This window comes from Drosophila kikkawai, chromosome X, assembly GCF_030179895.1.
Source record: "Drosophila kikkawai strain 14028-0561.14 chromosome X, DkikHiC1v2, whole genome shotgun sequence".
NCBI classification, from domain to species: Eukaryota; Metazoa; Arthropoda; class Insecta; order Diptera; family Drosophilidae; genus Drosophila; species Drosophila kikkawai.
Window position 1 is genome coordinate 10,670,257 of NC_091733.1, and position 25,253 is coordinate 10,695,509.

The following is a 25,253-nucleotide window of genomic DNA, read 5'->3' on the forward strand; positions in this document are numbered from 1 at the left end:
GGTACTTTTGTTTTTGGCATCCATAACATAAATCGTTTGTGCCCCACTGTGCCTGTCATTTGGTATTTCATTTTGTGCTTTGCTTGGGTGTGTTGCTTTGGGCTCTTGTCGTTCTCTTTTCCCGCTCCCACAAATGTACATACATCATTCCAATTCCTATGGTTGTTGTTATTTTGTGTTGGGTGGAATATCGCTTCGTATCGTCTCATTTATTTTTCTTTTTGCTGCCTCGCCGCCATATTATTTTTATGCCCACTAAGTGCTTTTGAGCGTGCTCTCTCACTCTCTGCCTTGTTTTGCCTTTTTTTTTACTGCGAGTGTGTGGGTTCAACGTGGTGAGCTTAGCTTTTTTCTTATTAGTTGACTGCCTTCTCTGCTGCTTTTTTTTCATCTTTATTCTTTAATCGCTCTAAAAACGCTCAACTGTACAAACAGTCAAGCATGCGCTCTTTTGCTGCCTATTCAGTTAATTTTCTCTAACTTGCTGTTATTATTGGGGTGAGTGAGAAGTAGCGAGCGAATTTTTTTGTCTGTGTGTGTATCTGTATTTGCATTTCGTAAAAATGACAAATGCTTAATGAGCGTAAATTACTGTGTGCTCGCTCTAGAGTTCAGACTATCGTATAGCTCGCTCCCGTTCTCACCCATTGTCCGTCGTACCTGTTGGGCAATTGTCCGAATTCCCTTCCCTACACCATTTTTGAATAGAGGCAACCGTTGGCTTATCCACGTCTCCCTGCACCGACACTGGTGGTGTGCGTGCCTTGTGTGATAAACAAAAGTGGGTTGTTGCTTTAACATCTATTGCCCAACAATAAACGTAATGAAGTCCGTTCCGTTTTGTACTGTTCCCGCTGCCGGGGTTTTATTGTTTAAAGGCGTGGCCAGCAAATGACTGAAACTCTCTGTCATCTTAAAAGTATTGCTAGAAAATTCAACTTAAAATTATTCCCACTATATTTTATATTTTTATAAAAGTACATACATATGTACCTGGTCTAATATTCATTAAAACCAAAATTACATGCACTTTTGATCAATATCAAATTACTCCATTATTCATTACATTAAACAGCTTTCTCAAAAAATTATTATTATTATACATATTATTATTATTATATAACTTTATAGCTTCCCTTTGGTGGGAAAAAGTCTTTCGAACATGCCCGTAAAATGCATTATATCAGGGTATACAATACCTACTACATAGATACGCCCCAGGACCCCTGCTTTTTCATTATTACCAATTCTCCATTGTTGCCAACTCACCCCTTGGGCATTGTGTTTGCATTGTCCCTTCCCCTGGTGCACTTAATTGACCTGTCAACTCGGTTGTGGGGCGCACATACAGGAAGTCCTCGAATTTCATATAAGTACAGTGGAACTCGAACCAGAAATTGCATTTTTGAATTGCAGTTAATGAGTAATTTGGGTCGATATTGCATTTCCATTGCATCTGACCAAAAAAGAACGATTTCAAAAAATCGATCTGCAAACTGAACTTCTTCGTCCTGCAGATGCCTGTGTACCTTTTATAAAGTCAAGTTCGGTGGAATACCTCATAGTTTAAGATAAACTCCACTAAAAAAAGAAAGGAACATTAATATAAAAACAAAGTTTGATTCAATTAGTTTAAATAAGATTTAATTTAATTTCTAGATATAACTTGCATAATATAAAACATCTTTTTATTTATGTATATTAAATCTCTAAACAAACTTCGGGAACTGTACTAAAACTAGAGATCTCAATACGATCTATTAAAAAGGTAAAGGAAAAGGCCAAAAAAGGGGTTGAGCTCTGTCACACTTGCCCATTAAAACCCACCCTTTTCCTCAATTTTTCAGATCCCCACCGAATCGGATTTTAAAAACAAGCACGATACAATTATCCGCAAACAGGGAACAATTAGGATATGTGAGAATAGGACTTATCAGTAAGCACAACCCTTAAGGTCCTTGGGGGTAAGAGCAAGCAGCTCCACCCCCATAAAAAGTGCAAAGCTATTACGAACTGATGATTTTAATGGTCGGGACACAAACTTTGATATGGAATAAATTCTAAACGAAACTTTTCTGAAACGACTTCTTATTATTATTTTTCATTTTTTTCTTTTGCAGTTTTTCAACATATTTTAATGTTCTGTGAGTTGTGGCCATCGTTAATGATCTCTGTATTATTATTTTTTTAATTCGTATAGTAAGGAGAAAATATAAATAAGAAAATATTATGTATAAATTGACATTATTTGTTGTTTTTTTAACATAATCGAAAAACTGAGATATAGTTATTTTTAGGATTTAAAAAGCGTTTTTCAATTTAATAAAAAAAAAAGTATTACAAAATCATACACCTGCAATCAGAGCCTTGTCAGAAAAATTCATTGGTCATTTATCTTGAAATAGTTTAATCACAGAAAATGTGTTAAAAGCAAAAAATTTGTGTATACATTTTATATTTAAAAACATTAAATTTGTATAGTATCCACACAATTATTACAAAAAAAGTTTTCTCCGGCTTAAGTTTAATTAATTACTGAAAATTCCTAAATTAAAAAAATTCATTACTTCAAAACGGCAGAAAATGCTTTTAAAGTGCAAACCCAAAAACAACAATTACAAAAATTGTTTAATTGGAATTTATAGGAACTTAAAAATTAAAAGTAAACTGTAATAAAAAATAAAATAAAAAATTAAAAATAAAAATGGCGATGCAATATCCATTTTTACTTAAATAATAAAAAGACTATTAACTTTATTTAGATAAACCCACAGCTTGCAATTTACATAATTAATAAAACACTTTGGTGTTTCTAGTTGCATAAAGACTTCATTCTTTATTCGCCATTTTGTTGTACAAACAACAACAACAACGACACACTAGTAACAATTGTAACCACAAGACAACAATGCCGCCTATAGGGCAATATAGGAAAATACAAAATGCCGACGGGAAGATTGAGGCGAATAAAAAAATGGGCGCACCACCAAACGCTTAGTTTTTTGGTTCGAGGGTGCGACAGAGTCGGTAGTATTGTGGACAACGAACGGGAGAAAGGGATGGTGGTACATATATTTTGCGGATGCGGAGAGCACTGAGCTGTCCGTCCCTGTTAAGGGTGGGCGTGGCGAGAGAGTGTGGTGAATTCGAGTGGTAGGTAGTATAACAGATTTTTAATGACTTAACTTTATTTCAATTTACTTGGTTTTTTTAATTATCTGATATATTAATTTCAATTGCATGTTTATTTATGTATATTTATGATGATCCTGATTTTTTAGAAAACGTTTTTTTTATTTATTCACTGTTTATAATCAGGAACTACTTACTTAGCTTTGAAAGATTTGCAATACACATTTTTAATGAAAACATGATTTGTTAGGAAATAATTTTCAAAACAAATACATAAATGTAGGAATAGAGATATTTGATGAATATATTTTTAGAATTGGTTACATATTAAATTAATTGTTTCTTAATTGGGTCAATACCGATACTATTTTTTTGTCATATTTTATTGTAGATAAATATTAACTAAAACTCGTTTTTAAATAAAAAGTAAGCACGTTTTCTACTTAAATGTTTACATCGATTTTACAGATTCATGTATTTGTCTCATTCTCTCTCTGCTGCTGTTTGTCTTCTCCTTCTCAAAAAGCTTAATCAGCTGTTGAGAGCTTTCACTCTGATCATATGCTTTTTGACTCAGCTTTCCATTTAGTTTCGTTTTCTTTTGCGTTGAATTTTTTAGTTGCGGTTTGTTGTGATTGCTTTTTACACGCTTCACTCTGCGAATTTGCATTAAAGGGGCGGCAGCGCACTTCCTGGAGTGTTAAAGGATAAAAGGATTTGGCTTAATCCAACGTGATCGCCATCAGCCAACCCAAGAAGTGTGAGTGTGAAAGGAGGGGGATAAACATAAATGAGTTGAGTGTTTTCGGGAAAGCATCTCATTTCCAACATTCCAGTGACCGCAATTGGCGCGTGCGGCTCTCACGATGCGTTTTGATGTGTGCGTGTGTAAAAACTAATATTTTCTAAGCAAATATACTGCACTTTTAATTGTACAAAAATATTATTAACATATGTGCTGTATTCGTTTTTACAACCGGCTTACACATGTACATAGCTGTGTATGTACAAGTTGTTATTGATAAGGCTCTCTCGGTTATCACAAACCTGTTGGCATTTTTTGTTTGCCTCCAAATCAAAACACACGTTGACACACACACACACGCTCATTAATCTTTCGACGTCATAAAGACACGCGTGCGAGGGAAAGAGATACGGGTCTAGAAAGGGGGAGAGAAAAGGAATAGAAAGAAAAATAAACAATTTTAAGTAGAGATGGACTTTTGAAAGCTCAACACTGTACCAATATTTTTTGTATATTTATGTTTTGTTTTAATAAATACGAATAATGCTTTTATGCTGTAAAAAATATATATAAACATTTTGAGTATGCAATAGAATAATATAATATAATGATATAAAATAATAATAATACATATAGAATATTATAGAATAATAACATTATATAAAACAATACTTGGAGAAAATAGTATGAAAACTCCAGTATTTTAAGTATTTTTTAGCATAAAATCTTTAAGTTATTATTTTTTATATTATAGTTGTGCAATTTTTTTGTAATCGCTGGCGACGTCTGGTAGTGATCACTGATCACAAACCGAAATAATCACCCATTTGGGATGAGTGTCAACATTTACAGACCCCGAAAACATGATTTTCTCCGCTACCGCACCTAATCCCGGTGACTCTCCGGCACTATAGCTATCGGTATCCGTGGGACAAGGGCAGGCCAGGGCCCAGGTAGTCGTGATCTGTATCTGTATCTGCATCTGAATCCTAGGACAAATGGTTTTATGGCCGGGTATCTACCTGCGCCGGCGAGATAAGCTGGCGGAGGCCCTCATAAAGATCTTGACTTTACGGACTGCACCGGTCCGGGCTGGTAGTATAGGAACCAAAATGAGTGGCCCACAAATAAATATGCTAATTTCTTTATGCACGCGCAAAGTTGGGACAGACTGATAACCGTCGAATAGCGCTATGTATACTACATATAGCTGGAAGCCCGATGCGAGGGGTCTAGTGGAAAAGTTCGGTGCTCTGGGGGCCTATCGGGAGGGCTATCAGGCGCGATACGCTGCGCGTCGGGGAGAAGATTGCGTCCATATAGTGGGATGTTTGGTTGGTGAGGCCATATTGATAAGTATCGCTCTGCTCTGGGGGAAGTCCGGCAGTCTGGGAAGCCGTCTGATCGCGGCCAGACAAGACTTCAGATCGAATGTTTTAAGCGAGTTATATAAAAGGATAAGCATCGGGCATCTACATATAATAATTTCCCAAAACAGGCAAGCTTATTTCTAGTGATTTTTGTGATTTATATATTAATAATAATATTATATAATTGTGTTTATTCCTTGAGTAAAACCGGTTAATAAACATTGGTAGTTATTAGACCAAAAAGTTGATGTGTTTATTGAACTTTTGCAACATTTATATGTTGACAGCCACATTTGTCTCTATTCAGATGTTGCGCTACGCGTGACTAGCAACATTTCATCGCCTTAAGCACTGTTTAAATTAAGTTTTAGCATTATTAAATATAGCAAATTAGCTATATTTTTTTGGGAAACTCGTTCCTACTTGGTATTATCTAAAAATGTGCTATATTCATTCCTTTTTTTGAAATGCATATTAAATAAATAAGTGATTAAATAACCTTCCTCCTTCCATCTCCACTTTTTTTTCCAGAGAGAGGAAAATACATATCCCGAACACACTCCCACTTTCACTCCCAGTCCGAATCCTCCACGATGAGATTCCAACAGCTCATGCATGTGCGCAGATTGGCCAGCGCCGCGGCCACCACCTTGATGCGGCGACCCACCACTGGAACCACAGCCACCACCACCATGTTTCCGGTTACCTCACACATAGCCACCACCGTGCGCACAATGGCGGGCAGCGGGGCACCGATTCCAGAGCTTACCCAGGTAATGGTTAGAGTTATTTGTGGGCGTGTCCACAACCCACCTCATCTAGACTTCTTACAGTATGCAAACATATATATATATATATATAGTAATACTTTCTCCGATTACAGATCACAGACAATGTGCAGAGGGGCAACTATGCCACACTGACCGACAAGGATGTGGCACATTTTGAACAGCTTTTGGGCAAGAACCATGTCCTCACCGAGGATCTGGAGGGATACAACATATGCTTTCTGAAGAGAATTCGAGGTGGGTTCCATGCTGAGTTTTATTTTATTTTTATAGATCTAGTATCTCTGGGGGTTTCTTAGAAACTATCATAGTATTTTGTATTCTCTTATTATTTTTTTTTTTTATTTATAGAACTAAGTAAATATGATTAAAGTTAATGAATGATGATCCTTATGAGGGTCGTAGTTATACAAAAAGTTATGTTTATCTGTAAAATAATCATAAATATCTAAAGATTTTTATATAGTTGGTAAACTAACAATCGGATCTTATATATATTTTTTTATATAATCCTAACAATATTTATAATACCCAAATGATTATTGAATATATTTATGATTGATCTGGGGTATTTACATATTTATTTTTACAAACTATGGTATTCAAGTTATAGTTTATATTTTTTATGGGTATTAACTTTATAAAGGAAGTTAAAGGATTTTGTTTGAGGTTTTTGGTTGTGATCTTTTTACATAGTATAAAATTCATAATCAATAAATCATTAGCAATTTTTTAAACAATTTTGTAAGATCAATTTGAGTTTGGAACTTGAATTGTCTTCCAAAATTCCATTTAAAAAAATGTGAGCTCAAAAAGTTTATATTTATGGTTAATAATGTATACAAATTATTAAATTATTAAATTATAAATTATATATGTATATAAATTTTTAAATTAAATTTTGAACTCCTTAAAAAAGATTAAAAAGCTTGACAAGCTTTTTTATCTAGGAATTTGTTAATGAATTAGATGCAATTGAAATGTATCTATGTATCTTTGTATCTATGCATTTATGTATCTTATTCATTACATTACCTTCAGCTCTTGCTTTGTTACTAATTTAATACATATATATTTTTTTTATATAATATTATTTTTTAACGTACACCCTCTCATATACCCCTTCAAATATGTTATTCCAGGCAACAGCAAGCTGGTCCTGAAGCCGGCCAACACGGCGGAGGTGGCTGCTGTGCTCCAGTACTGCAACGAGCGCCGCCTGGCCGTGGTGCCGCAGGGCGGAAACACGGGTCTGGTGGGCGGATCGGTGCCCATCTGTGACGAGATTGTGCTTTCTTTGGCTCGCCTTAACAAGGTGATATCCGTGGACGAGGTGACGGGCATTGCAGTCGTCGAGGCTGGCTGCATCCTGGAGAACTTCGATCAGAAGGCTAGGGATGTGGGCCTGACGGTGCCATTGGATTTGGGCGCCAAGGCCAGCTGCCATATTGGCGGCAATGTGTCCACCAATGCCGGCGGTGTCCGGGTGGTGCGCTACGGCAACCTGCATGGCTCTGTCCTAGGCGTAGAGGCGGTGCTGGCCACCGGCCAGGTCCTGGACCTGATGTCCAATTTCAAGAAGGACAACACGGGCTACCACATGAAGCACCTGTTCATTGGATCCGAGGGCACACTGGGTGTGGTCACCAAGCTCTCCATGCTCTGTCCCCACTCCTCGCGAGCCGTCAACGTGGCATTCATTGGCCTGAACTCCTTCGACGATGTGCTAAAGACCTTTGTCAGTGCCAAGCGGAATCTGGGCGAGATTCTCAGCTCCTGCGAGCTGATCGATGAGCGGGCATTAAACACGGCCCTTCAGCAGTTCAAATTCCTCAAGTGAGTGTTCATTTTGCGGTTTTTGACCCTCCTTAACGAGTCTCCTCCATCTCCCCCAGCTCACCCATTTCCGGCTATCCCTTCTACATGCTGATCGAGACCTCGGGCAGCAATGGCGATCACGACGAGGAGAAGATCAACCAGTTCATTGGCGACGGCATGGAGCGCGGCGAGATCCAGGACGGCACTGTGACCGGGGACCCTGGCAAGGTTCAGGAGATCTGGAAAATCCGCGAAATGGTGCCGCTGGGCCTGATCGAGAAGAGTTTTTGCTTCAAGTACGACATCTCGCTGCCGCTGCGCGATTTCTACAACATTGTGGACGTGATGCGGGAACGCTGTGGTCCATATGCCACCGTGGTCTGCGGATATGGCCACCTGGGTGACTCCAATCTGCATCTGAACGTTTCCTGCGAGGAGTTCAACGACGAGATCTACAAGCGCGTGGAGCCGTTCGTCTACGAGTACACCTCCAAGCTGAAGGGCAGCATCAGCGCCGAGCACGGCATTGGGTTTTTGAAGAAGGACTACCTGCACTACTCCAAGGACCCGGTGGCCATTGGCTACATGCGCGAGATGAAGCGGCTCCTCGACCCCAACGGCATCCTCAATCCCTACAAGGTGCTCAACTGATAGGTTTAAGCTTTAAAGTTGTGTGTATTTTTTTTGTCTATAATAAATTGCTTAAAATTATAAAACATAACTTTAAAAGAGTTGGGCTTTGTGGGGTTAACGATCAGTGGACGAACTCTTGCCAAGCTTTTTCTCGGTGCCCCCCAAAAATTTGTGAGTGTCAAGGGTAAAGTTGTGCTCTCTCCAAGTCGCTCTCTGAGGTATCTGTGTTACGCGCTGCTCTCTCCACTTACACACACACGTGTCCAAGTCCACGCATCAGCTGTTCCCATGCGTGATCGCGCGAATTGAGGGCTAGAGGGCGGCTCAAGGTGGAGTGCTTTTCGAAAGCTGCGAGACAAAAGCTTTCGCTCCCGCTGGGAACACATTCTCTCTCGGTTCGGTTGCAACGGAGCCGAAGGTGCTGCCGAAGGCTGCCGAAGTCTATGTTGTTCGCTCTCGAACACTCTACATTCTACACGATAATTCGACCCCAAGCATGTAAAACTTTGTTTTGACATTTTACTTTGAAGTTCAGAGTGACCAAGGGGAAAATACCAAATATCGAGATTTCGGTATTTTGATATACTTACATTTTTACACTCTACACGAGAATTCTACCCCAAAACGAGAATTCGACCCCAAAAACGAGAATTCGACCCCAAGCGTGTAAAACTGTGTTTTGACATTTTACTTTGAAATTCAGAGTGACCAAGGAGAAAATATCAAACAAAAATATGGCGATTTCGATATTTGGGCAAATCGTTATATTTAGGTTTTGAAACACGCCAGTGGGAAAAGCAACAGGCAGTTTCACTCGGTCACTCGGCGAACGGGCAACAGCGCGAAAAAATAAGTGCCGCAAATAAAATCAGCAAATTGCATTTGAGACAAAATACTTGCAGAAAAAACACACAAAATGAGCGGGTGAGTGGCGTGGTTCCCTTGATGTTTTAAATGAAATGAAATCATTGCCGTGTTTCCTTTTTGCCACCCAGAAAAGCCGATATCGCACTCATTGGCCTGGCTGTAATGGGTCAGAATCTCATACTGAACATGGACGAGAAGGGCTTCGTCGTCTGCGCCTACAACCGCACGGTGGCCAAGGTCAAGGACTTTCTCGCCAACGAGGCCAAGGGCACCAACGTGATCGGCGCGGACTCGCTCCAGGACATGGTCTCCAAGCTCAAGACTCCGCGCAAGGTCATGTTGCTGGTCAAGGGTGAGTTTTTAGCCCTCTCTCTTTTTTTTTTTTTTACTAAGTTTCATACACACATTACTCACTGCACTCGAAAAAAAAATCAGCAAATATCGTTCGATTTAACAGTTTTAAAGTTTTTTTTCATAACTTATAGAATTTTTGTTAAAATAGAATTTTGAATCTAATTCCAATTTGTTGGAAAAATTAATTTTTTTATTTTTAATATATATTGTAATATTTTTTTCTGTGTTCCAAAAACCTGCTGTTGTAAGCGATTGTTTCTGTTTACCTGTGTGAGTGTTTTTTTTTACATTCGGCGTTTGTTTATGTGTTTATGTGTGTGTGGAAGTCAAAGCAAAGTCATCAAATCAAACGGATTTCTGTGTGCTTGCTTTTCATGACGCTCAAGTTCATATTGCAATGTGCAAAGGGAGAAGAAAGAGGAAGAGTGAGAAGCAGAGTGGAAAGAGGAGTAGCAACAACGATAAGTTTTTGCTGTTGCCTCTCTCCCCCCACTCATTCCGAGATCATTGAACAGGCGATATCCACTCCATGCCACGCGACTATCGATTGCCGCGATTTGCCTGGAGCGATTTATCAAAGCTTGGGTTTGTTGTTTAGCTTAGAGATGGTAATTTATTGGGGCTGTGATTTGTGTGATAATAAATTAATTCTGTAAAATAAGAAATAAAAGTATAATTATGCTGTCAATACAAGTCGAAAAGTCCTTAAATTGCTGTATTGAACAAATTTATTTTCAATAATTAATTATATTTAAAATATTGTATTTAGTTTGTTCCTAAAATACTGATTATTGATTTTGAAATTAAGGTTTTATTTAAGAAATTCTCAAAACTAAATTGAGTTTCAAAGTTCTTTTGAAAATAAATTTAAAAATAAATCAAAAAAATTTTCCCCATACATTTAATTAAGAAAGGGAACTCTATAGTTTATTTTTTGTAAATTCTTAAATCACATTCGAAAGCATGCTGAGATCACGCGTTCTCCTCTAGCCAGTGTCTCGCACATTAATCAGCGTGCCGGCTTATCGCCGGTTTTTGCTTTTTTCCTACCTAAACCTAACCTGCCCATTATTTGCTTGGGCAAGAGAGAAATCTCTGACATTCATTATAGGTCATACGCTCAAACAATGGCCGACTTGCAGGCCACATCATCAGGCCTAGGGACCCTAGGGGATTTCCTCGGATTGTGGACTATCCGAAGATCCATTCTTTGGCTTCGTCTCGGTTCCATTTTAATTCTCCCATTTGTTTCGACGACCTTCCATGCAAACCAGGCCCAGGCCCATGATTCACTCGGTCCTCGGAGGTCATGCATATAGATTTCCAGATTCTATATTTGAGAATTCGTATTTGAAAGTTGCATGGCAACTTGTGTGAACTTTCACTTGACGTAAATTGAAAACAAGGTTTTTGCATACACGCTTATTTGTTTGTGAGAATATTTAATAATTTTATTATTTAAAAGACCATTTAATTTATATTGGGTTAAATTTAAAATGAATATTTACCTACAAAATATCGCTATTAAAATTTTATAACGGCTTGGTTGTTATCGAAAAGGAAAATACCTACCAAAAATATTAAAGTTACAAAAAAATGATTAAAATTGTTTAATATTTAATATATCATTGTGAGCCAAGTTAAAGAAGAGGATAGTAATTTCATATATTTTATTTATATTCATTTTAAATTGGGGATTACTTTGAAAAGTATCGTAAATTGTGTTGCAAGTTATAGAAGATATTACAATTTATAAATATTTTATATATTACTTATATTGCCTAATCTGCATTCTCTATTTTAATTCGAAATTAAGGATTACTTTGAATATTATCGTAAATAGAAGGTAGTTAGTTGATAGTTATTCCATATATTTCATTAAGGATTACCTGGGAAAATATCATAGTGTTCCAAGTTACAGAAGATATTGAAATATAAGTTAGTTTCCTAATCAGTTCAGACTTCAGTTCTTGTATTTCAACCTTTGCTGTATCCACATACAAACGACCTCTAGATAGATCGGATAGATAGATCAATGCTATCGCGCAACTGGTGGCCTTATCTAGCCTCGTTTCGGTTCCGTTCCGTTTCGATGGAGGAGTGTGTGGTGTGTCGACAAGGGACGATTCACGGTGACCTCCAAAATCCAAACAGTGACTTTCCAAAAGCCACCCCAATCGACCTTGTGCAATCGCACGCTTAGTCAACGATTTCCACAAATTGGAAAATAATGCTTCATTCCCTTCTAAATTGTAAATTTTATATTAATTTCTAATCTAATCCTTTTATTTTTGATCCAATTTCAGCTGGCAGCGCCGTTGATGACTTCATCCAGCAGCTGGTGCCACTACTCTCGCGTGGCGATGTGATCATCGATGGTGGCAACTCCGAGTATCAGGACACATCCCGCCGCTGTGACGAGCTGGCCAAACTGGGCCTGCTCTATGTGGGCTCTGGCGTTAGTGGCGGCGAGGAGGGTGCCCGTCATGGACCCTCGCTGATGCCGGGTGGCCACGAGGCCGCCTGGCCCCTCATCCGGCCCATCTTCCAGGCGATCTGCGCCAAGGCCGACGGCGAGCCCTGCTGCGAATGGGTGGGCGATGGCGGTGCCGGTCACTTCGTCAAGATGGTGCACAACGGCATCGAATACGGCGACATGCAGCTGATTTGCGAGGCGTATCACATAATGCAGAGCCTGGGTCTCTCCGCTGACCAGATGGCCGAGGAGTTTGGCAAATGGAACTCGGCGGAGCTGGACTCCTTCCTCATCGAGATCACACGTGATATTCTCAAGTACAAGGACTCAAAGGGACATTTGCTGGAGCGGATTCGTGACACCGCCGGCCAGAAGGGCACGGGCAAGTGGACAGCCATCGCTGCTCTGCAGTACGGGGTGCCCGTGACGCTAATTGGTGAGGCGGTCTTCTCGCGCTGCCTGTCGGCTTTGAAGAATGAGCGTGTCCATGCCAGTGGACTGCTCAAGGGACCCGCCACCAAACCCACCGTTACCAACAAGGCCAAGTTCCTGGACGACATCAAGCATGCCCTGTACTGCGCCAAGATCGTGTCCTATGCCCAGGGATTCATGCTGATGCGGGAGGCGGCTAGCGAGAACAAGTGGAGGCTCAATTATGGCGGCATTGCGCTGATGTGGCGCGGTGGCTGCATCATTCGCAGCGTGTTCCTGGGCAACATCAAGGACGCGTACACGTCGCAGCCGCAGCTCTCCAATCTGCTGCTGGACGACTTCTTCAAGAAGGCCATCGAACGTGGCCAGGACTCGTGGCGCGAGGTGGTGGCCAATGCCTTCCGCTGGGGCATCCCTGTGCCGGCCCTGTCCACAGCCCTCAGCTTCTACGATGGCTATCGGACGGCCAAGCTGCCCGCTAACCTGCTGCAGGCCCAGCGTGACTACTTTGGCGCCCACACCTACGAGTTGCTGGGGCAGGAGGGCAAGTTCCATCATACCAACTGGACGGGCACCGGCGGCAATGTCTCCGCCAGCACCTATCAGGCATAGGTACATCTCCTTCCCCCTTCACACATTCCATGTACGGTGTCTTTAGCTGACTCTTTTTTTTTTATACTGGAGTACTTGTAGTACTTATTTATACCATATATAATATATATTGTAATGTATATATATAATTTCATATTTGTTGTTAAACATAACATTAAATTGGTGTTTTTTTTGCTAGCAAATGATTTAGTTTCCTTGGTTTTTGATGTACTAAAATCAACAATGTGTGTGTGTGTGTGTGTGTGTGTGTGTGTGGATCGAGTCTTTCGAGTTGTGTCTTCGCTGCTGCTCCTCCTCCTCCCCTCATCCTCCTCCGTCCCTGCCATTGTACTCTCTTCAGCTACCTTGTTGCTTGCTCCCGCTAGCCTCAGTCATCGGAGGGCTTCAGGCTCTTCTTGTTCTCTATGACCAGCTTGTCGGTGGTGTACAAATGGCCGATGATCACCTGTGGGCAATCAGAAAAACATGAAATGGGGGTTAATAAACTTCACAAGCAGCTAAGGCAAGTATCAAGGAAATTAAAAATGAGTTTTCATTAAAGGAAAATTGTCATTTTCCAAGTCAAACTAGGCGAATATATCAAAGGGTCGTATTAAACGAAAATTTAAATTTGGCTAATAATAATAATAATAAAATCAATTAATCGATTTTTTCAATATTGCGATACATCGATTTACATTTTAAGAATCAATTTAATCGAAAAAAAAAAACTCCAATTATAAAGAGATACTCAACTTTTCTACATTTTCATGAGACATAACACAGTTAAAGCAAATACTTGATTATCTTAAACAAGTTGTTGAGAGTTCTCGAGAATTTTTCTGAAAAAATATTATCAGCCTTTGATTGCCAAGCTAGGGGCAGATGCTCTGCCCGGAGAAGGTACAAAAAAGTATGTAAACACCGAAACTATGAAACTACGAGGGCTCGCGGGAGGGACGCTGATAAGCGAGCACATGCCTCGCACAGCTCGCAACTCACCTGGCGGCGTATCAGCTCCAGATTCTGCTGGCCCGCGACCATTTGCCGATCAATCTCCTCATAGTCACGGATGGTCCTGTTGGCACGGAATGTATCGCGTATTTTGCGGGCAGCATACATCCTGAAAGGAATACCCGAAAACATAGCACATTCGGGAACGAGCTACAACACTTGGCTATTTCACCACACGCACCTGAAGTTGTACGAGGGCAGCTTCGCCGACTCGCGCAGGAGGTTCCTGTACAGCGTGATCGCCTGGCGACGTGTCGACATCCTGTCTGCCTGGAGCTGGGCTGGCGGGCGTAGGGTGGCTGAAGTGGCGGCAGAGGCAGCGGGCTAGCGAGTGGCTAATTGGAGCGGCTTTTAATTGATAACGCCGGCGTTTTGTTGACCCTGGTTTCAATATTCGGCTTATTGTTATGACATAAATGCGAACTAGAGATAGCAGCGCCTCGACTACACTATCGATAGCATCGATAACGGTGCAGAGGTGGCGCGTGAGTATCGGCCCAGGTTTGGCATACAAAATATGAATGAAAAGGCGAGTTTTTTTTAATAAAATATTAAATTTAAATTAAAAAAAAATTATAATAATATTTGTAAAGAAAACCAAATAGGGCTACTCGTATTTTTTAGTTTGGAGACTAAGTCAATAAAATTAAATTAAATTTAAAGCGGAGAATATTTATTTTATATTAATATTAGGGAAAATATGCATCCTAGCGCTTGATTATATTCTAAAATTAATATCGATTTTATATTAATATTACTTTTGAACATAAATATTTATTTATTTTATATATTTATTTATTATTCATAAAATAATATTAAAATATTTATATTATTCAATTTCCCTAATATTAATATAAAACAAATATTTTTATTTAAAATAATATTTATTATATAATTTTTCCCCAGTTCACAATAAACACAACCCTCTGGCTTGTTTTTCAATTTTAGTTTTATTTTTTGTGATTTTTTTTCTGCAAGAACAATACATGATGTACTCGTTGAAAACACAAAATAAATATACATATATTTTGTTCCCGAAATTGTTTCTTTCTTCATCCGCACACGCTTGTGTTTGCATTTTCTATCGTTATATCTGGATTTTTGTAGCCTAAATCTGACATTTTTGTGGTTGTAAACGTACACATATATTCATATATATATATACATATATATGTATATACATGTATATAATTATATATTTATTTATTGATCAGTTTTTAGTTTTATAAGTAGAGTTTCTTTAGCTTAGGTTTAGGCAATAAAATAACTTTCTGCTCCACGACTCTGGGCTACTGCTACTCCCTTTCTCTCTTTACACACATGTCTCGCTACTAACTCTATTGCTACTAAACCTTCTCGCTGTTTTCAAGAGCAAGAGTCGTAAAGTACAAGAAAAAAAAATAGTAATGCTTTAATATATAAAATAAATGTAAGAATACAATTTAAAAAAAAAACATACACATTCGAAATAAACCTAGGACGCGTCCGATAAAATCGCTGGATTAAACAATATTTACATGGGTGTATGGGTGGTGTGTGTGTGTGTGGTGAGGGTGTAAGCCGCTGCTGCTAATATTGCTTATGACTATATAACGTACACATCATATCAGTTGTGGTGGTTTTGGATCTTTTTAGTGTTGTGTTTTGTTCATATCATTTCTCGTCGCTCTCTCTCTCTCTCTCGTTAGTTTAAGACGCAACGCAGAACTCTCGCTATCACTTTTGGTTAAAACGAAACACAGATCGCATCGTTGCTAACTATATATACTGGAATATATATATATACTCGTGGGATGGGGACGATGACCGAAACTAGGTGCATTATATATACTATACACTCACACCATATAGTTGGTGGCTCCTATGCCAGCGAATAAACAAGTTACATACATAATCACAAAACAACATAATTCATTTTGGTGGCAGGATGGCTCTCCAATCCGACTTCAATTCAGATTCCGATTCCGATTCCGATTATCTGTGGCTGCTGTACGTCTTGTACACGCGCTGCACCCGTGTGGATCCTGGCGGTGGCGATGTGGACGAGGAAGCAGTCACGGATGTGGATTGACCATCCGTTCCGGCTGCTATCACTGACGGCGTTGTCGTCACCGCTGTCGTCTCTAAATTCAGAGGCAGAGTGTGGTCATCCGAATGCTCATAGATGTAGTCGCGCTTCTTGAAGTTATCAATGATGCGCTTCGTCGACTTCATGTGAGCCACAAAGGCGGCTTCCAACTGATGAAAAAATAAGATGGGGTTAGGCAACTGCAAGTATCATCCTTTTTGGGCTTAAAACTCACGCTGGAGGTCAGGTTCATAAATGTGTGATACTTCTCCAGCACACCGATAATCTCCTTGAAGCTATCTCCCCGCAATTGGCGCCGCACCAGCGCCTCGTACTGCTCGTTGTCAGCAATCAGATTTCCCAGCAAAATGGCCGCATAGCTACCCTTTAGTGTGTGCTCCATGTGGTGGCCAGCGCGTTGCAGGACTAGAAAATGTTTGATTAGCAGGAGATCTTAGCCGAAGCTGGGATGCTAAAGATACTTACGATTGTTGACCGTTTCCTCAACCTCCTCCTGCTTCTTCTTACTCTTCTCGTTGCTCTCGAGGAATGCGTCCGTGTTTTTCTCCACTAATCTGTAGATTGTAAATAAAAATATGTATTGAAATACAAGTGCAAACAGTGGGTTGTGCTTTCTATCTCACCTGGCCAGCTCCTCGCATTTGTAAAAGTACTCGAGCAGAGCTTGAAGCGCACTCACGCCACCCTGAGCCGGCGGATTATCGGCCACGTATTCGGCGGGAGCGGCTGCCTGCATCAGGGCGGCGCGATTGGGAACCGTGTGCATGCACAGGTTAATCAGCAGGGTGAGCACCTATAAAAATCAATGGAATCCTTGATATAAAACTAGATTCTTGCATGTAAACCTAAAGAAACACTCACCAGTATGCTGAGCTCGAAGACGCACTGATCGGGAATGTAGTTCGCCGAGAGCAGGAGCAGGCGGAAGCAGGTATCCACGACATCGCCGCGCTGACCCAGCAACTCGGCGCCCAGCGATGGCTTCGATTCATTGAAGGTGTGCGTCAGATTGATCAGTACCTTGAGCACCGGGACTAGCAGCTCGCGCATAACCACGCCCGGATGCTCCTTATTGCTACCTGGACAGTCCATCGATGGATGCAGCATTAGCTGGCTACAGCACAGCCGGTACAGCTGGCAAAGCGTCTCCACAGCACGGCCCTGTCCAAAGGTGAGCATGTAGCGCTGATTCGCCTCATTGTGCTGCGTGACATTCTCGAGGACTCGCAGGCAACGGGCCACCGTCTGCATGTTGTCCAGGAGCGCCGGCAGCCACGATATCTTCTCGGGTTCGCAAGTAATCACCGGTCGGCAAAAGTCCGAAATAGTCTTGATAATGTGCTCCAGTCCGCCCAATTTGCGCAGATCCTCCTTGAACCATTCACCCGCCCGCTTAGAGGTGAGCGAAAGCAGCGTTTCCATGGCCAGTGTGCCCACTGTTAGCGAGTCCACATTGAGATGGGTGCCCTTGCCCTGTGCCTTGATCTCCTCGCAGAGCTCACGCACCTTTTGCTTGTTTCGCTCGTAGCCGGCTCGATCCGTGTGCCCGACCTGTGTGCCGCCGCCAACACCATCCGCTTCTAGCAGGTTAATCATCAGCTCCAAGGAGTCGCGATCCAAGTCCATGTTAAGGCCCTCCTGCGACAGAATGTACATAATGGCCGAGGTGCATAGGCCCAGGCTGAGGTCTTTGTTGGCATCGGATAAGGCCTGTTGTAAATAAGGAAAGAGAAAATATTTCCACTTTTAACTATTTCCAAAGTTTCATGATGATTCAAATAATTTCTTGACTATTTTCTTAAACAATAAAATTACGAAAAAGCACACATTTTGACCGTTTACATGTACAACTATCCCCTCTTAATCCCATATCCCTTTATACAGCCTGGATTGTTTACTCTTTATTAAAACGTATCAAAATACGCTCAAAGCGAGCTCAGTTCGGGTTACTGCCAGTAAAGGAATCAAATGATACTCGAGAGCTTTCTGTAGGCATTAGCAATTATCGGATTCTGATAAACAATTATTTGTTTGCTCAGCAAATCGGAGAATTCCGCCCCGTCGACTCACTCACTCATTTCTCTTTATGAAACTAAAGAAGTCTAAATAAGCAATAAACAAACGTTTGCCAAGACTAGCAATTTGGCGTACAGCTGTTTTCAGGGAATTGAAGCAGATTTAATATGAAACTCACCTTGAAAAACTTGGTGACCACGCCGTGCGCACGGACATGCATCCGAAAGGCGGGCATCATGCATTTGGCGGCCAGCTGCAGGGCTGAGAGGCATCGCGTTGCCGGCGGATTGTGCGGTTGCAGGGCATCCAGAATATACTCGACATCATCGTCCATCTCCTGGTATTCGCCAATCTCCTGAATTTGATGCGCCGTCTTTACATTCCGCACCACGGTGTAGTAGTCCTTGGTCTTGCGATCGACACGTATGGGCCCGCTGCCGCCACTGCCGGCAGCTCCTCCGCCAGCAGCTGCTGTGCTTGTTCCGCCAGTAGCTCCGCTTGCCGTCGATCGCTCTACACCCAGTTCCTCTGGTCCCGTTTCCAGGTCCAAGTCGAAGGCATCTACTCCTGTGGCTGTGCCGGTCGGCACTCCCTGCTTCCCCGCCAGCCGCGAGATCTTGCCTAATGCTGGACTATCGCCGCGCAGCGTGGACACACTGCTGCCGCCGCTTGAGGAGCCATTGTTGTTGGACGAGGGACTGTCACCAAAGTCGCCATCGGATTTGCCCGCCGCCAAATGATGCAGCAGGTGATCCTTGGCCCCCGGCACACCAGCGCCCGAAGCCGAGGCGTTGCTGGCATCACTGCCCGTTCCACCGCCATTTGCCTCTAGAGCCGCATCCCAGCTGTGCTTGTACAGATGCCGTTTGGCCACAGAAGCTTGCTCCGCCTGGTCGGATGGCACCAAAGCGCGGCTCTTGAAGATGCTGCCCTTCTTTTTCGAGATGACCAACTTGACGGCGCCACGCTGCTCGCCGTAGGCTTCCGTTTCCGTCGTTACTCCAGTGCCTGCCGTTGCTCCCGCATCTCCCGCTACCGCTGCCGCCGCTGCTGCTGCTGCACCTGCCGCTCCGGCATTGGCAGCCACCTGCGAGTCTAGGGTCAGGGTTCGCTTGAACTTATCCTTGAACTTGAAGTCGCGCGGCGGGGGCGAGGAGGAGGAGCCGTCGTGCTGCATCGAAGAGTTGTTAGAGTTGTTAGACAGATCGTCGGGATCGGGATCTGGGTCGTGATCCGTCGGCGAGTGGTCTCTGTGCGGGATCTTGGCGGGCGTAGGCTGCTCTTCCTCGCCCTCGGGCGTTTCCTCTTCCTGATCGGCTGCCTGATGTTGCTGCTGCTGCTCTTCCGGCTGCACCTGGACCACCTGCTGGTTTTTCCGCTTTCGGCCGTAGCTGCGTGGTGGTGCTGCTCCCGTTGCCACCGCTCCACTGCCCTCCGCCAGGCGACTGGCTTCGTCCTTGGCCTTGGCAGACAGACTTGCGGCTATCTTGTTGATGTTGTTATTGATGCTGGCCGAATTGTTGTTGTTGGCCCGGGCGGCGGCATTGCGGCCTCTCCGCGGCAAGGGTTGCGCCGCTGCCTGGTCCGCCTGCTCCTCATTCACCGCCACCACCGCAGCCGCTGGAGGCTCGTCCACTTCCATGTCCGCCTCCGTCGTCGTCTCGGCCTTCTTCGACCCCCGTGTACCTCGCGTGCTCCTCTTCGGCGCCGGTGGTGAAATGGCTGCCGCCGTGGCTGCCGCATCTCCTCCTTTAGCCCTGCCTCGTGTTCTGGTCTCCGTGGCCGGAGGAGGTACTTCTACGTTGTTATTTGCCTTCCTGCCCCGCCCGCGCGTGGCTCTCTTCGGCTGCTGCTGCTCCTCGTTGGCAACGGTATCTGTGCTGCCATTAAGGCGTGGCACCTCGCCACGCAGCACGGCCAGTATGTCCTCTTGGAGCGGCGTTTCGGGCAATGCTGTCGCTGTCGCCGCTCCCGTTCCAGTGCCATCAATGGTCATCATCATGGATTCCAGGCGCGACTCAATGTCCGAAGGCGGGGCCACTAACGACGAGTGCTGGCTCGTCTCCAAGTCACTGGTGATGACACTTGATCCTCGGCTGCGGATCACACAGCTGTCCTCCTGCACCGCCTGAGCCAGCAACTGGGGCGTGCTGTTGCCCTTGGAGGAGATGCTGCCCAGCACCGAGGACTGTGAGTCAAAGTCGTGGTCAGAGCGCGTTGTGGGCGATATAACCGCGGATCCCCGCTGCGGATGGAGATGATGATGATGATGCGGATGCGTCGTATGCGTTTGCTGTGCCTCGCTAAGGGCCAGATGAGGTGAAGGCGTCTTGAACTCCGAACTAATCTCAGCGGGCGTGGTGGTTCCTGCCCCAGTAGCAGCTGATCCTGATGCCAGCAACTGCTTGTGCTTGTGCTTCTTGCTTTTGGACTTTTTCTCACTGCGCGACTCCGCGGCAGCGGCTGCTTTGGCAATGGCGTTGCGGATTACGTCCGTTTTGATGATCAACTTGAGACGCTCCTTAGGCGGCTTGTCGGGTGATATTTTCACCGTGCAGTAGTTAATCTCCGGCGGCTCCTCCTCTTCTTCCTCCTCCTCCTCCTCCTCGTCTTCCTCGTCCTCGTTGTTATCCTGAGCCTCGGCAGCAGTCGCTGCTTCCGTCTCTGCCGCTGCTGCTGCTGATCCCTCCGCTAAGTCCGGCGGCCTCAGGGGCTTCACAATTATTTTTGGCGTGCTTGCAGGAGGAACTGTTTCGTCTGCGCTTCGATCCGCCGGCTCCGGCTCCGTGGCCAGCTGCTGGTTGTAGTGAGCGGGCGAGTTGCTCGGCGGCTCCTCGCTATCTGTGCTGACCAGGCGGGATGTGCCCTGCAAATAAATGGTACTTTTAGTTGGCTTTTCCAATGGGGACGCCGCTGCAGGTGCGCGCCGCCTCTCACTTGCTAACTAAATATCTGGCTGGAAACTGAGACTGCCTGCGACTGACACTGACTGGGAGCAGAATACAGAATAGGAACTACGAAGCCGAGGCGATGTCGCGATTCCCACTAATTAACACTCCACTGAACCGAACCGAACTGAGTAAGAAGCCACCGACGAATGCCGAAGAAAAGCAGGCCAAAGAAAAGTAAAGAAAAGAAAAAGGAAAAATGCGAAGCGAGGAAAAGAAGACGGTTGAAGCGTACGACATAAACCAACAACTCATAAAGCGGAAGAGAACGCGAGTGCGAGAAGACAAAGAGAGAGAGAGAGAGAAACTCGACTCGACTTCCATGTAAAAGCGCGCGTAATTTAACACTGCCTTGTTGTTGCTGCCCATGTTTCGCGCGCTTTCTCTTTCTCCCGCACACACTCACATCCGGACAAGGGGGAAAGGAGAGTGAGTGTGAGGGACAGAGAGAGAGAGAGAGAGAAAAAGAGGAAAGCAGCAGCTGGAATTGAGAGCAATCTAGCAGCAGTGTTAGGGATGGGAAAGGGGAGAGACCGCGATCGCACTAGAAAAACTAACGGTTGCACTTGGGAAATTGTTTGCTGGGTGAAATTTACCGAGACAGAGCGAGAGGGAGAAAAAGATACGGAGATATGTAATTTGAAGATTTACAATAAAAATATATTATTTAACAAATTTAAAAAAAAGCCAATTATTTATAAAATATCTTACAATAGAAAATATTATTTAAACAAAAATTAAACCTGATAAATTATTAAATATATTTATAATATTAAAATAAATCGAGGCTTAACGTCCTTGGCAAATAATATTAAACAAAAAAAAAATATATATATTAATAAATTAAAGAAAATCGAAGAAATCAAAATTTAAAAAATAAATAAATAAATACAAAGTTAAAACCATATCCTTTTTGTTCTTATTGAGAATACAAAGTATACAAGCAGGGTATTACCAATTAATTCGCAGACTTAAGAAATTAGAGGAAAAAAACTAGACCTTCAAGGGATTTCAGGGCCGAAGCTAACCAAATAGCAAGGGGAGAATCGCTTCACTCACCTTGGAGATACGCAACACTATGGGAGGATGTTCCGGGGTGCGGGAAGCGCTTGGCGGGTTGGATGCGCCGGCGGACAGTAGGGGTATCGGGACCGTGACAGCACTGGGCGCCGACGTAGGCGGAGGTAGCGCCGGTCCAGACCCAGGGCTGCCGGCCGTCGAGGAGATGAAGGCTTCCGAGGTGGCGGTGGCGGTTGCTGACGCTGAAATGGCCGCCGCTGAAATGGCCGCCGCTTCTGCTGGACCGCGAGACCCCTTGGGAATGATCAGATCCTTGGTAGGCGTGGGGTAGCGCTCTTCCTCGTCCACCTCACAATAGTTGACCGCCTTGCGGGCGCGACCCAGGATCCGTGACGGTGGCGCCTCCGGCTTGAGTTTCTTCTCCTCCTTGGGTTTCTTCTTCTTGGCCGATGCACTGCCACGCGGCTCGTCGCCCGGCTCCGGCTGGTCCGAGGGATCGCTTAGGCCCTCCTTATCCCGATCCCGCTCGGAGCCGCCGAAGAACGCACCGGGCGTCGTAGGCGTTGCGGCGACCTTCTTCTTGGGCGACTTTCGCTTCCGCTCTGCGGAGCTGCCGCCCTTGCCCAGTTTCAACTTGAGGCCACCACCGGCCTCGTGGGTTCCAGAGGTGGGCGTGGCGCCGCCACCAGCCGATGCTTGATCCCGCATGGGCGATGCGCCCGCGCCGCAGTGTGGCAGCTGCTGTATGATCTGGGCAATGACCTCTGGCGGGGCGGCATTTCGCGACTTGAAGAACTTCTTGGGCTTCGGCGGCTCTGGCACCGAAACGGAAAGATCGTTGGGATCGTGGTCGTGCGTGGAGGCTGGACTCTGGGCGGGACTGGCGGCCGCAGCAGCCGCCGCCGCAGCCGCTGCCATCGGATGCAGGGCGGACAGTGTGTAAGTGCGTGTTGAGGTGAAGCCCATTTTGCCCCATTTGCCCACAGTGCCCACCGATCGGGCGACGGTCGGTCGGTTGGTGTTCTCCTTCTCCTTGCAGAGCGAGTCCAGCGGCACCACTATATTCTTGCCCCAGCGCGACATCTTCGGTGTTGGCGGGGTTGGTTCCTCCTCCTTCCTGGTATCCTCACTCACTTCCGGTTTATGGCTCTAATCCTTGGCAACCAGATCTCTGCAAAGGATTATAATCAGTTATTTATTCATATTTAAGAAATAGAGATGAGCTCAAACATTTCGCTCAAGGATTTGATAGCTTGCCAATAGCCAATAGTGGACAGGGCTGTTTTTTTAACTCAATTTTTTTTAACTCAAATTAAGTTTGGAGTACCGGTTAGGTTCAACTGCTAAACCTCCAAAAAGTTTTAAACTCCTTTATTATTTGCAGTTTGAATGTCACTTTTACGAAATACGAAGCTGTACAAATCGAATATTTCGCCAGTAAAGACTTGAACCAAAATAAAGAGCCCTGAAGCTTCTATTAATGTATTAAATCCTGGCTTCCGAATGGCGAAAATGGCTTTCCGCGAGCATGGAGCAGGATAATCCCAGCTAGAGCCCAACATATTTATTTAAGTAATCCTGTTTAAGCGCAGTAAGGACAGTTTTTGTTGTATTTTTAGGCAAACTAGTGAGCGATTTGTTTGGCTCGGGGCAGAGCAGAGCGAGAAGTGCAGCAACATCAAAACACAACAAACGAGCGCGGCCGCAAGGACTCGGCGGGTGCGAGCGAGCACACAATACTGCGCGCGCTCAAACACACACACAGGAGAATGCGAGCGATTTCCAATTTTCCCATGCAATCTCTCCTCAAATCGAGTCAAGACCAAAATCATAAACAAACAATTTGTTGCACTTTGTTGCTGCTGCTGCTGCTGAGGAGGCTGCTGCAATTGCTGAATTACTGAATCTTGTGCGTTGCACTGGGGAACTCACCTCAAGTAATTCATTTGACTGCTCTTTGTTTTTGTTGTTTTGTTATTGTGCCCCGTTTGCTGCGTGAATGCATGTGGGTGTATTTGTGTGCGTGTGTCTGTTTCCGTGTGTGAGTGGTCAAAATCTCTGTTGCCGCAGCAGCGCATATGTATGCACATGCGTGTGCGTCTCTCCGCGGGCCCTCTCAGCGTTTGTGTGTGTGCGGAATGCAATAAAACAAACTATGTTTGCGTTTGCTTTTGCTTATTGGCGCAATTTTGTGGCACGCACGAAACTGTTCGATATTTTTGTGGGTGCACGAACTAAATGCGATGGCAATGGTGCCTCATCATCTACACCATTATTGTCACCAGGTCTGCCAGTCCGACAATCATCCCGCGTTCGCTGCACATGCAACTGCCACTGCAGTCCCGTTGCACACACACACGCACGTATTTGTTGTATTTGCCACCACTTTTACTTTGCTTTACAGCATCATCCCAGTGGCCAGTAACAACAACAACACAATCACAAAACACCAATACGACCAATACAAGCAACAACAAAAACAACAGTACGGCCACAATTATAGCTGCTGCTGCTGCTGTCCGTTCTTCTTCTTCTTCTCCTGCGAATCTTTGATTTTGCGTTTGCTGCTTAAAATCCGGCTACGCGCACTGGCTTAATTAACGCGACGGTCGGCGGGGCATTGCCGCTGGCTCAATTAGGATCTTTTATTGGGTTTTACACGAACGAAATGCACGAAAAAGTTTATTTTCACTGTTTTTTGCAGAAACTACGAATTAGTGGGACCGATTTTGGCTGCGGAATTTACGTGTGCTTCCTCTTGCTGCAGCGAAAGTGTTGGTCAGCGACGCAGGGTTGCACAGCGTCGATAGTTGTCCGCTAGGGGGCGCCCATGATGGCGCGGGGTTTTTTAAATTGAAATTGAAATTATATGAAGTAAGAATAGTCAAATTATAAAAAACAATAAAGGTAAAACAATAAGGTTAAAAAAATAAGGTTATTTTTTTGATTTATTATATTAC

The 25,253-nt window shown here is 43.9% G+C and overlaps 4 protein-coding genes across 5 annotated transcripts; 2 read left to right on the forward strand and 2 right to left on the reverse strand.

The window, feature by feature from the left end:
• Positions 1-3,731: 3,731 nt before the first annotated feature.
• On the forward strand, positions 3,732-8,574 carry D2hgdh (D-2-hydroxyglutaric acid dehydrogenase). Of its 2 annotated transcripts, none has more exons than XM_017179464.3 (5): positions 3,732-3,892; positions 5,779-6,020; positions 6,131-6,272; positions 7,178-7,871; positions 7,931-8,574. In XM_017179464.3, exons 2-5 carry the CDS (start codon positions 5,841-5,843, stop codon positions 8,502-8,504), a joined length of 1,590 nt encoding a protein of 529 aa, XP_017034953.1. In that variant the 5' UTR covers positions 3,732-3,892; positions 5,779-5,840; the 3' UTR covers positions 8,505-8,574. The 2 variants fall into 2 exon arrangements, with proteins under 2 accessions (XP_017034953.1, XP_017034952.1); XM_017179463.3 differs by lacking the exon at positions 3,732-3,892 and adding an exon at positions 5,246-5,375.
• A 677-nt stretch (positions 8,575-9,251) lies between these two features.
• On the forward strand, positions 9,252-13,409 carry Pgd (phosphogluconate dehydrogenase). Its single transcript, XM_017179179.3, has 3 exons — positions 9,252-9,410; positions 9,482-9,705; positions 12,014-13,409. Exons 1-3 carry the CDS (start codon positions 9,403-9,405, stop codon positions 13,225-13,227), a joined length of 1,446 nt encoding a protein of 481 aa, XP_017034668.1. The 5' UTR covers positions 9,252-9,402; the 3' UTR covers positions 13,228-13,409.
• bcn92 (LYR motif-containing protein bcn92) lies at positions 13,331-14,647 on the reverse strand. The gene is made up of 3 exons (XM_017179180.2): positions 14,402-14,647; positions 14,209-14,329; positions 13,331-13,672 (listed from the first exon to the last, which is right to left on the reverse strand). The coding sequence occupies exons 1-3, from the start codon at positions 14,479-14,481 to the stop codon at positions 13,595-13,597; spliced, it is 279 nt and encodes a 92-aa protein (XP_017034669.1). The 5' UTR covers positions 14,482-14,647; the 3' UTR covers positions 13,331-13,594.
• Positions 14,648-15,151: 504 nt separating this feature from the next.
• On the reverse strand, positions 15,152-25,041 carry wapl (wings apart-like). Its single transcript, XM_017179176.3, has 8 exons — positions 24,226-25,041; positions 22,333-23,464; positions 18,504-21,191; positions 17,171-18,019; positions 16,933-17,102; positions 16,775-16,863; positions 16,524-16,714; positions 15,152-16,458 (listed from the first exon to the last, which is right to left on the reverse strand). The coding sequence occupies exons 2-8, from the start codon at positions 23,374-23,376 to the stop codon at positions 16,195-16,197; spliced, it is 5,295 nt and encodes a 1,764-aa protein (XP_017034665.1). The 5' UTR covers positions 23,377-23,464; positions 24,226-25,041; the 3' UTR covers positions 15,152-16,194.
• Positions 25,042-25,253: the final 212 nt, after the last annotated feature.